Raw genomic sequence first — 12141 nt, 5'->3', positions numbered from 1 at the left:
CCCGTCCTACTATAAGAGTAAGAAATATCCATTTTCAGATATTCCACTCTATGTTCGGAATATGTCACTATTTCATACATGCTTCTCTTTAAATGAAGAACCAGTCGGGCTCGTGCAGAAACAAGGAAGAACTATTTCTCTGGAAAAGGCTGCTTAGAAAGCAGCAAGAAGACTTCCAGACAGAGGCCTCCTTACTCCACACAAAGGAATAGTGCTGCTATGCCATCTTTCTCCTGGCAGACTTTTTTGGGTTAAGAAAAAATATAATAAAGTTTAAAAAAAAAACATGGAAGGGCTGCAGGTTGAAAATAGCAACATAAGGAAGAACTGTAAACTGTAAAATGAATGAATCAGTGCCACTGCAAAGTGAAAGCCAGAAATCCACCAAGGACAGAGCAGAGACACTAGCGAATATGTAAGGGACAGCTTCCTTTGCCATCAACTTTTGAAAACCTTTGGCACACTCATGTTTACAGCACTCATTGTGGGAATTATCAGAAGACACGTTTTCTAATTTGTTGTAGTAGTACATGACTCAGTTTTGCCTCCAGACAATTCTGGATAATGCAAGTACAGTAAGACCCCTGTATCTACAGGAATTATGATCTCAGACTTGGCATAGGTAATAGTGAACTCTATTGAAATGAAGGACTTTTGGCCAAGAATGTCATACCACTCTGTTGGAGGAGCTAAAAAATGCCTACAAATGACTTTTTTTCTATTTTAAAGAGCATTAGTTCTCAACCTGGGCTCCCAGGTGTTTTGGCCTACAACTCCCAGAAATCGCAGCCTATTTACCAGCTGTTAAAATTTCTGGGAATTGAAGGCCAAAAACATCTGGGGACCCCAGGTTGAGAACCACTAATAGAATAATGCAAGCATCAACTGGTGGAACTTTGTACAAAGACAATAGCAACTTGGCGTCTAATTTCCATAAAAAACACTGCCAACCCAATTATGCACTGTACTGTTTTGCCTCTGAAATCTACCTCTACTACTACCATCATGGTAAAAAGTTGCATATGAACTCACATCAGCTGCATTGAGACTGCTAAGAATAGATAGATAGATAACTAGACGTCAAGAGGCTGCACTGTGACCTAACCCACATGATTCAGTTTTGACTAACCTATCCACCGACGTGACAAGTCATCTGTGGCATGTATATTTTGGGGAGTTGTGGGAGAATGGTGTCGTCCCACTTTATAAAATATTCCTGACATTGAGAAATAAAAGAAAAAATTTATTTGAAACCATCCGTTCATTTTCATGGGCTCATGGGGTTTTGGTTCCCATCAAACCTAAGGTGTACCCCAATTTTGGAACCTCTAAAATGGGGGGAAAGTGAGCCTTAGATTTAGTGAAATATGGTATTTCTGCCAGGTTGCTCTGGCAAGTTATGGCTTGGAAACTGAGAAAAAACCAATTCAGTTTGCAGTTTTATCCCTGATCGTTCTCAGACCAATGATTAACTCAGTATCTGTTAGCATCAAACAGGGATTTAAAAATCTGTTTTTCTGCATTTTTCTGGATTCTTCTTTCCTAGTTTTATATCAAGATTTAAGAGTCTCTGCATTTCTCAAAGATACATATTTTAAACTGTATGCATTTATTTCCAAACACTGAAAGACAGTAAAAAGAATCTATCACGTTTTCTTCCCACTGACAGGAAACGGAGAAGAGACAGAGTTTTACTAATTGTCCAGCAGGCATCAAATCTGATAAAATCGTTTTTAAAAATTAGTTAATGTGGATCTCAATAGTGTAATTAACAGAAGCCTGAGATTAGAAGCTAATTATAATAGATTGATTAGTCTAAAAATAATGTCTGGTAATAATCTGTGATTATCACAAGGGTGGACATTCAGCTATCGATATTAAGTGCTGTATCATACGATGTTGTAAGTACACTGGCATTTGTCACAGTGAATTCATAAAATGGGAAGAAAACAATAGTTATCACTATGTGTTTACTTGCCTGCCAGTTGTCTATTGACTCAAAAGTGAATTTTCTTATGCAAGAAATATTCAGATATGATTTTTACCATCTTATGATGGTACCACCTTATTCTGCTGCATGACTAGGTCAGATGCATATCAGTAGGATGGAGCTCATGGTGTCCAACAAGATTCCCTCATCTCACCTGATCATTGGATCCAGCAAATGAAACATGGATCCCACAATGGAGTAAGCCCACTGCAAGAAAAAAGGCTATGTCTCTATCAGCAGGGAGTTAAATACATCTCAAAGGCAAACAATGATTGCCAATTAGTTTCTGGGCAAAGTACGAAGTGTTGGGTTTTGACCTTTAAAGCCCTACATGGTTTGGGTCCAAATTACCAACAGGATCGTCTTATCCTGTATAATCTGCCCCTTTGGACACTGAGGTCCTCTGCGGGACTCTTACTCCAACTAGTCATAACTTGACTGGCGACTGTCACCCAGATGGCCTTTTCATTGGCACCCAAGACTATGGAAGGATTTGCCAGAAGATCTCTGATAGCTAAGTTAGCTGTCAGAATTTAAGGCACAACTGAAAATCTTTCTCTTCCGGCAGACCTACCCAGTCAATTTTAAACTGTGAATTTGAACCTGCATTTTATTGGTGTCGATATCAATCTTGTGCTTTGGTGCATACATTTTAATCATGTTGTATTTTATCTTTCTGTTTAACCATGTTGTACCCTGCTTCAGGGGCAACGAGAGATGGATAACAAATTTGTTGTTGTTGTTGTTAAAAACTAAACATGCCCAAGTGTGGATTACAGCTATGGCTCTCCATAATGATGCTTGACTCCTAGTTCCCCTCCGCCCAGCCAATCTGGCCAAGAATGTGGAAATTGGAAGTTGTAATTTAAAAACATCTAGAAGTGCCAAGGCTGCCCATGTCTTTGGAAAGTACCAGCCGTGTCAGTGATCCCTTCCAAAATAACACCTGTATATATTCACTTGAAAACAAGTAACACTTAAATAGGTAAGGTAAAGGTTTTCCCCTGACATTAAGTCCAGTCATGTCTGACTCTGGGGTTTGGTGCTCATCTCCATTTCTAAGCCGAAGAGCCGGCGTTGTCCACAGACACCTTCAAGGTCATGTGACCGGCATGACTGCATGGAGCACCGTTACCTTCCCGCCGGAGCGGTACCTATTGATCTACTCACATTGGCATGTTTTCGAACTGCTAGGTTGGCAGAACCTGGGTGCTCACTCCGCTCCGGGGATTTGAACCTGGGACCTTTCGGTCTGCAAGTTCAGCAGCTTCAGTGCTTTAACACACTTTGCCACCGGGGCTCCAACACTTAAATAACATTATACAAAACAGCTTCCTTGCTCAACTTGTATTGTTTCGAGAGTTGTTATAGAATCTATGGACAATATTCAGATGCCTTACATTTTGTAAACAAATCAATAAATAATATGAAGGTCAACAAGGGGAAGTGTGGGATACTACACGTACAGTGTTGGAGTCACAGTGCCGCAATGCATTTAACCCTTGTGCTGCTGAACTGCTGACTTGAAGGTTGGCAGTTCAAATAGTGAGACGGGGTGAGCTCCTACCAACCTAGCAGTTCAAAATTATGCAAATGTGAGTAGATAATAGGTACTGCTTCAATGGGAAAAGGTAAAGAGACACTCCAAGCAATCTTGCCGGTTATGTGACCAGGAGGTGACAATTCAGGCTCCTCGGCTTGAAAATGGAGAAAAGCACCTCCAGAAACCAGAAATGAAAGGAGAAGCCTTGCCTTTGTTTGTTTGTGTGTCTCAAATGATTGTAAAGGTACTGAATGTTTGCCTATGTATGTAAATGCTGTAATCCGCTCTGAGTTCCCTAGGGGAGAAGGGCAAAATATAAATAAAGTGTATAGTTATTATTATTACTACTACTATTAAACCTACCACTACTACACTTAGGCAGTAAAAATGAAATGCACAGATACAGGATGGGTGACACCTGGCTCGACAACAGTCCATGAGAAAGAGATCTTGGGAAAGGAGATCCCATGTGTTGCCTCATCTCACTAGAACAGTGATTCTCAACCTGTGGGTCCCCAGATGTTTTGGCCTTCAACTCCCAGAAATCCCAACAGCTAGTAAATGGACTGGGATTTCTGGGAGTTGTAGGTCAGAACACCTGTGGATCCACAGGTTGAGAATCACTGCACTAGAACATGGATCCACTTTAAGAGGATTGACTCAGGCATTTTAATTTCACTAAAATAGATAAGACCATTTTAATCCACAGATATTTACTGAGTATTTTATTTAAATTAGTAGGAGTTTTTATATGCTGCGTTTATGTATATTTGGGTTTGTTAATTGACATTGATACTATTTATAAATCTTTATGTATTTTACTGTATGTAATTTGCATATTCTGCTGCACTACTACATGCCTTGTTAGCTGCCCCAAGTCCCTTTTGGGAGGTGGTGGTAGGATATAAATAAAGCTGCTATTATTATTATCATCATCATCATCATCATCATCATCATTATCATCATCATCATCATCATCATCATCCAATTTCTGTCTCCTGTAAAATTCTGGGGCTTGTAGTTTGGGGAAGGGCCTTTAAACTGCTCAGTCAGACAGGACCTAGGCCTCACTAAACTTCAAACCCCAGAATTCTGCAGGAGGCAGAAACCAGATTTTAAGTCGATCCATGCTTTGGTGTGAGCCCCTGATGGCGCAGTGGGTTAAACTGCTAAGCTGCTGAACTTGCTGACTGAAATGTTGGCAGTTCAAATCTGGGGAGCGGAGTGAGCTCCCACTATTAGCCCCAGCTTCAGCCAACCTAGCAGTTCGAAAACATGCACATGTGAGTAGATTAATAGGTACAACTTCTGTGAGAAGGTAACAGTGCTCCATGCAGTCATGCTGGCCACATGAACTAGCAGGTGTCCATGGACAACACCGGCTCTTCAGCTTAGGAATTGAGATGAACACCAACCCCCAGAATCGGACACGAGTAAACTTAACGTCAAGGGAAACCTTTCTGTTGAAGTTGTCCACATGCTTGTGGATTTCAATGGTTTCTCTGTGCAGTCTGACATGATAGTTGTTGGAGTGGTCGAGCAGTTCTGTGTTCTCAAATAATATACTGTGTCCAGGTTGGTTCATCAAGTGCTTTGCTATGGCTGATTTCCCTGGTTGAGTTAGTCTGCAGTGCCTTTCATGTTCTTTGACTCGTGTTTGGGCGCTGCGTTTGGTGGTCCCTACGTAGGGTTGACCACTCCAACAACTATCATGTCAGACTACACAGAGAAGCCATTGAAATCCACAAGCATGTGGACAACTTCAACAGAAAGGAGGAAACCATGAAAATGAACAAAATCTGGCTAGTAAAGGTAAAGGTTTCCCCTGACGTTAAGTCCAGTCATGTCTGACTCTGGGGGTTGGTGCTCATCTCCATTTCTAAGCTAAAGAGCCGGCGTTGTCCGTAGACACCTCCAAGGTCATGTGGCTGGCATGACTGCATGGAGCGCCGTTACCTTCCCGCCGGAGCGGTACCTATTGATCTACTCACATTGGCATGTTTTCGAACTGCTAGGTTGGCAGTAGCTGGAGCTAATAGCGGGCGTTCACTCTGCTCCCGGGATGTGAAACCTGGGACCTTTCGGTCTGCAAGTTCAGCAACTCAGTGCTTTAACACACTTTGCCAACGGGGCTCCTCAAATCTGGCTACCAGTATTTTAAAAACTCAAAAATCAGAACAGTAAATAAGAAGCAACACTCTGAAAACAGAGGAGTTCCAGACAAGGATCAACCAGGGGAAGCTAACGACTCTGAACAAAGGATGCTCCCAGGCAGGAAGAAGCCAGGAAATGAAGCTATTCAATGCTAATTAAGGTGATTAACTACAACATTCACACTGGCCTCCAACTGATAAAGAGTTTCTTTCTCTCACCCTGGACTTTCTACAGATACAGTAGAGTCTCACTTATCCAAGACTCGCTTATCCAAGGTTCTGGATTATTCAATGCATTTTTGTAGTCAATGTTTTCAATACATCATGATATTTTGGTGCTAAATTCGTAAATACAGTAATTACATAGCATTACTGCATATTGAACTACTTTTTCTGTCAAATTTGTTGTATAACATGATGTTTTGGTGCTTAATTTGTAAAATCATAACCTAATTTGATGTGTAATAGGTTTTTCCTTAATCCCTCCTTATTATCCAACATATTCGCTTATCCAACGTTCTGCCGGCCTGTTTATGTTGGATAAGTGAGACTCTACTGTATTTAAAAAACTCCAAAATCAGAACAGTAAATAAGAAGCAACACTCTGATAACAGAGGAGTTCCAGACATGAATCAACCAGGGCCAGCTAACAACTCTGAACAAAGGATGCCCCCAGGCAGGAAGAAGCCAGGAGATGAAGCTATTCAATACTAATTAAGGTGAACATCAGGAAGAACTTCCTGTGAGAGCTGTTCGGCAGTGGAACTCTCTTCCCCAGGCTGTGGTGGAGGCTCCTTCTTTGGAGGCTTTTAAGCAGAGGCTGGATGGCCATCTGTCGGGGGTGCTTTGAATGCGATTTCCTGCTTCTTGGCAGGGGGTTGGACTGGATGGCCCATGAAGTCTCTTCCAACTCTACAATTCTATGATTCTATGTTGTATAACATGATGTTTTGGGGCTTAATTTGTAAAATCATAACCTAATTTGATGTTTAATAGGCTTTTCCCTCCTTATTATCCAACATATTCGCTTATCCAACATTCTGCCGGCCCGTTTATGTTGGATAAGTGAGACTCTACTGTATTAAAAAAAAACTCCAAATCAACCAGGGGCAGCTAACGACTCTGAACAAAGGTTGCCCCCAGGCAGGAAGAAGCCAGGAGATTTTTTTTTTCGTGTCAGGAGTTGCTTCTGGAGTGAGAGAATTGGCCGTCTGCAAGGACGTTACCCAAGGGACCCCCGGATGTTTTGATGTTTTTACCATCCTTGTGGGAGGCTTCTCTCATGTCCCCGCATGGAGCTGGAGCTGATAGAGGGAGCTCATCCGCGCTCTCCCCGGGTGGGATTCGAACCTGGCAGCCTTCAGGTCAGCAACCCAACCTTTAAGTCACGAGGGTTTAATCCACTACTCCACTGGGGGCTCCTTAGCCAGGAGATGAAGCTATTCAATGCTAATTAAGGTGATTAACTACAACATTCACACTGGCTTCCAACTGACAAAGAGTTCTTCTCACATCCTGGACTTTCCACAGATATATATAAACATTCCCTGCTTAGGGTTGTTGTGTGTCTTTCGGGCTGTGTGGCCATGTTCCAGAAGCATTCTCTCCTGACGTTTCGCCCACATCTATGGCAGGCATCCTCAGAGGTTGTGAGGTATGGAGAAAACTAAGCAAAGAGGTAAATATATATCTGTGGAAAGTCTAGGGTGAGAGAGGTCAGTGTGAATGTTGTGTAGTTAATCACTTTAATTAGCATTGAAAAGCTTATCTGCTGTCTTCTTCCTGCCTCTGGGGCATCCTTTGTTTAGAGTCGTTAACTGCCCTAGGTTGATTCATGTCTGGAAATCCTCTGTTTTCAGAGTATTGCTTTTTATTTACTGTTCTGATTCTTGAGTTTTTTAATACTGGTAGCCAGATTTTGTTCATTTTCATTCCCTGCTTAGTTTCTCCATACCTCACAACCTCTGAGGATGCCTGCTATAGATGTGGGCGAAACGTCAGGAGAGAATACTTCTGGAACATGACCATACAGCCCGGAAAACATACAACAACCCAGCAACTCCCTTGTTCCATTGTGAGGGGGGGCGGTGTAAAGGGACCCCTGGGCGATAGTCTCAAAGTACAGCTCAGGCCCGGTTCCCTGAATGTCATGTGTTTCCAGCCCGTAGAAGGAGAAAGAGACCACCTTTCCCATTCGCGGCGGCCAAGAGCCTTACCTTGCCCGGCGTGGAGATGCAGCAGAGCCAGCAAAGGCAGAAGAAGCGGCAGGAAGCGGATCCGGCGGGGTCTGTCCATCAGCTCGCCGTAGGAGAGAGTCCCGTGGAGGAAACGCCGAAGCCGTGTGTGTCTATTCGCTCCCAAGCAAGCGCTGTAAGCAAAGCCGGGCGGGAGGGAGGGAGGGAGGGAGGGAGGAGGAGGCCCCAGGTCGCCGTCTCTTTCACGAAACCCCTCTCTCTCCACTCGCTCTTCTCTCAAGTGGCCAAAGCTGCCGGGGTCAGATTTCCTCTCCTAAACACGAATGGCATTCTCGACATACTTTGATCACAAGCGGAGGGGCAACAAATCAAATATACTTCCCAAATATCCTCCCTTTGGGAGAGAGAGGGGTCAGCTCACTTCCTTTCCAAGCCAAAGTCAACAAAACCCAAATCTATAAGAAACGGATCGACCAGGAGATGAATGGGATACCAAGCTCAACCCACCGGGAAACTTTTTTGACCTGAAAAGCAAACAAGGCTCCCATAGGCCTGGCCCTGTTGTTATCTTACCCAAACAAGGTCTTTGATCAAAAGGAGACGCTGGTCTGGGGCCTGTCAATCTGCCTCCTGTTGGGTTGTTTGTTTTGGGATTGTCAGAAGTAGAGGGCCGAAGCCACCCACGGTTGGCAAACTCAGCAGATAGTATTTTAGTTAGCCCAACCAAACCTTTGAAGGGCTTCAGGCCCATTCCACACAGCTGAATATAATCTGACATTGTCTGCTTCGAATTGGATTAGGTAAAGGTAAAGGTTTCCCCTGACGTTAAGTCCAGTCATGTCTGACTCTGAGGGTTGGTGCTCATCTCCATTTCTAAGCCAAAGAGCCGGCGTTGTCCGTAGACACCTCCAAGGTCATGTGGCCGGCATGACTGCATGGAGCACTGTTACCTTCCCGCCGGAGTGGTACCTATTGATCTACTCACATTGGCATGTTTTCGAACTGCTAGGTTGGCAGGAGCTGGGGCTAACAGCGGCCGCTCACGCTGCTCCCGGGGTTTGAACTGGGACTTTTCGGTCTCCAGCACAGTCATAGAATCATAGAATAGTAGAGTTGGAAGAGACCTCAAGGGCCATCCTGTCCAACCCCCTGCCAGTGCTTTAACGCACTTTGCCACCGGGGCTCCTTATTTATTTATTATTTATAAAGGGATCCCCGGTGGTGAAGTGTGTTAAAGCGCTGAGCTGCTGAACTTGCAGACCAAAAGGTCCCAGGTTCAAATCCCGGGAGCGGCTTGAGCGCCCACTGTTAGCTCCAGCTCCTGCCAACCTAGCAGTTCGAAAACATGCAAATGTGAGTAGATTAATAGGTATCGCTCCGGTGGGAAGGTAACGGCGCTCCATGCAGTCATGCCAGCCACATGACCTTGGAGGTGTCTACGGACAACCCTGGCTCTTTGGCTTAGAAATGGAGATGAGCACCAACCCCCAGAGTCAGACATGACTGGACTTAATGTCAGGGGAAAACCTTTACTCTTTACCTTAACTACCACCAATTCCTCAATACTTTATTTCCCATACCACCATACTTCGCCACAGCAACGCGTGGCCGGGCACAGCTAGTATTGTATAAAATTACCACCAGACTATGTGAGTAATAAGGAGCCCCTGGTGGTGCAATGGGTGCCGGCAGGACTGTTGACCGAAAGGTTGGCGGTTCAAATCTAGGGAGAGCGGGTGAGTTCCCTCTGTCAGCTCCAGCTCATGTGGGGACATGAGAAAAGCCTCCCACCAGATGGTAAAACATCAAACATCCGGACATTCCCCGGGTAACATCCTTGCAGATGGCCAATTCTCTTACACCAGAAGCGACTTGCAGTTTATCAAGTCACTCCTGACATTTAAAAAAATGTAAGTAATGTGCATATGAAACCTAAATGAATGTTTAGTTTAGACTTAGGCCACATCTCGAGTCTATGAAAATACATACCAGTATATAGATTCAGATATTCCAAAGTCCATATATATATATATATATATATATATATATATATATATACACTAGCTGTGCCCAGCCACGCGTTGCTGTGGCGAAGTCTGGTGGTATGGGAAATAAAGTATTGAGGAATTGGTGGTAGTTAAGGTCAAGGGTAAAGGTTTTCCCCAGACATTAAGTCCAGTCGTGTCTGACTCTGGAGGTTGGTGCTCATCTCCATTTCTAAGCCGAAGAGCCGGCGTTGTCCGTAGACTCCTCCAAGGTCATGTGGGATGACTACATGGAGCGGCGTTACCTTCCCGCCGGAGCAGTACCTATTGATGCACTCACATTTGCATGTTTTCGAACTTCTGGGTTGTCAGAAGCTGGAGCTAACAGTGAGGGCTCTCTCCGCTCCCCGAATTCAAACCTGTGGCCTTTCAGTCCAGAAGTTCAGCAGCTCAGCGCTTTAACATGCTGTGCCATCAGGGGATATTATTTCCTAAAGGTTGTGAATATACAATATTTCTGATTGGTGTTTTTTGTTTGTTGGAGGCAAGTATGAATGCTGCAATTAGGAAAAATGATTAGGATGTAATGGCCTTGCAGCTTTAAAGCCTGGCTGTTTCCTCCCTGAGCGAATTTTTTGTTGGGAGGTGTTAGCTGGCCCTGATTGTTTCCTGTCTGGAATTCCCTTGTTTTCAGAGTGGTGTTGTTTGCGATATTTTATGTGCTTCTACTGTCTGTGGCCCTGAGAAAACAGAGGATTTTCCAGATTTTGATGATGGGAATACTTTGTTGGGAGATGTTAGCTGGCCCTGATTGTTTCCTGTCTGGAATACCCTTGTTTTCAGAGTGATGTTGTTTGCGATATTTTATGTGCTTCTACTGTCTGTGGCCCTGAGAAAACAGGATTTGCCAGACTTTGATGATGGGAATACTTTGTTGGGAGGTGTTAGCTGGCCCTGATTGTTTCCTGTGTGGAATTCCCCTGTTTATTTACTGTCCTGGTTTTAGAGATTATATTGTTCTGCATTATTCTATCCCAGTAATTATTTCATATTAAAGAAGAATCTAACTTATCCAACATTCGCTTATACAATGTTCTGGATTATCCAACGCAGTCTGCCTTTTCATAATCAATGTTTTTGTAGTCAGTGTTTTAAATTCCTTGTGATATTTTAGTGGTAAATTTGTAAATACAGTACAGTAGAGTCTCACTTATCCAACATAAACGGGCCGGCAGAACGTTGGATAAGCGAATATGTTGGATAATGAGGAATTAAGGATAACCCTATCAAACATCAAATTAAGTTATGATTTTACAAATTAAGCACCAAAACATCATGTTAGACAACAAATTTGTCAGAAAAAGTAGTTCAATACACAGTAATGCTATATAGTAATTACTGTATTTATGAATTTAGCACCAAAATATCACGATATATTGAAAGCATTGACTACAAAAATGTGGTGGATAATCCAGAACATTGGATAAGCGAGTGTTGGATAAGTGAGACTCTACTGTAAATACTACATAGCATTACTGCGCATGGAACTACTTTTTCTGTCAAATTTGTTGTATAATATGTTTTGGTGCTTAATTTGTATAACGATTACCTAATTTGATGTTTAATTGGCTTTTCCTGAATCCCTTCTTATTATCCAACATATTCACTTATCCTGCCGGCCTGTTTACGTTGGATACGTGAGACTCTACTGTATATTTCTAATCTTATATTATCTGCTCAGAACTGGATTATCTGAGGCCCCTTCTTCACAGCTGTATAAAATGCACACTGAAGTGGATCATATGGTAGTGCGGAGTCAAGATAATCCAGTGCAAAGCAGATAATATAAGATTATAAATGGGTTATATAGCTGTGTGGAAGGGCCTTGAGTCTACACTGCCATATAATCCAGTGCAAATCTGATAATCTGTGGAAGAGACCTAAGTGAGGCCTAAATCTGCCTGTCCCCTAACTGAAACCTGGCTGTCCCTTGGTTGCTAGGCAACCAAGTGGGCAGAAATTAGCCCTCTAAACTGGCAGCAATTGGATAAAAAAATTATTGCTCTCCCTCTAATTAGGACTTTATTTTTCTTTTCTTTTTGTTGTATCAACCTTGAGGCGTGGATGATGGGTTGTGTTGTCAAATTTTGAGGTTGGGGGGCCTGTACTTTTGTTGTTTTGTGAATTGCCGTGATGCCATCACTCTTTTATATATATAGATACTAGCTGTGCCCGGCCACGCATTGCTGTGGCTTATGGGAATCATTTATTGGCC

The 12141-nt window shown here is 43.1% G+C and overlaps 1 protein-coding gene across 2 annotated transcripts in view; it reads right to left on the bottom strand.

Annotated features, from left to right (window-relative positions):
- The window catches only part of fbln1 (fibulin 1), a 104653-nt gene extending 96210 nt beyond the window's left edge, over positions 1-8443 (bottom strand). The window contains exon 1 of one of the 2 annotated variants that reach the window (XM_003221428.4): positions 7903-8443. In XM_003221428.4, the coding sequence (XP_003221476.1) occupies positions 7903-7981 (79 nt within the window). In that variant the 5' untranslated portion in view covers positions 7982-8443. The remainder of the gene's footprint in view (positions 1-7902) is intronic. The other variant, XM_008111382.3, reaches the window with a different exon arrangement.
- Positions 8444-12141: the final 3698 nt, after the last annotated feature.

This window comes from Anolis carolinensis, chromosome 5 (genome assembly GCF_035594765.1).
Source record: "Anolis carolinensis isolate JA03-04 chromosome 5, rAnoCar3.1.pri, whole genome shotgun sequence".
In the NCBI taxonomy this organism is placed as follows: domain Eukaryota; kingdom Metazoa; phylum Chordata; class Lepidosauria; order Squamata; family Dactyloidae; genus Anolis; species Anolis carolinensis.
The sequence above is the reverse complement of the archived record's forward strand: the minus strand, read 5'-3'. Positions and strand labels throughout refer to the sequence as shown.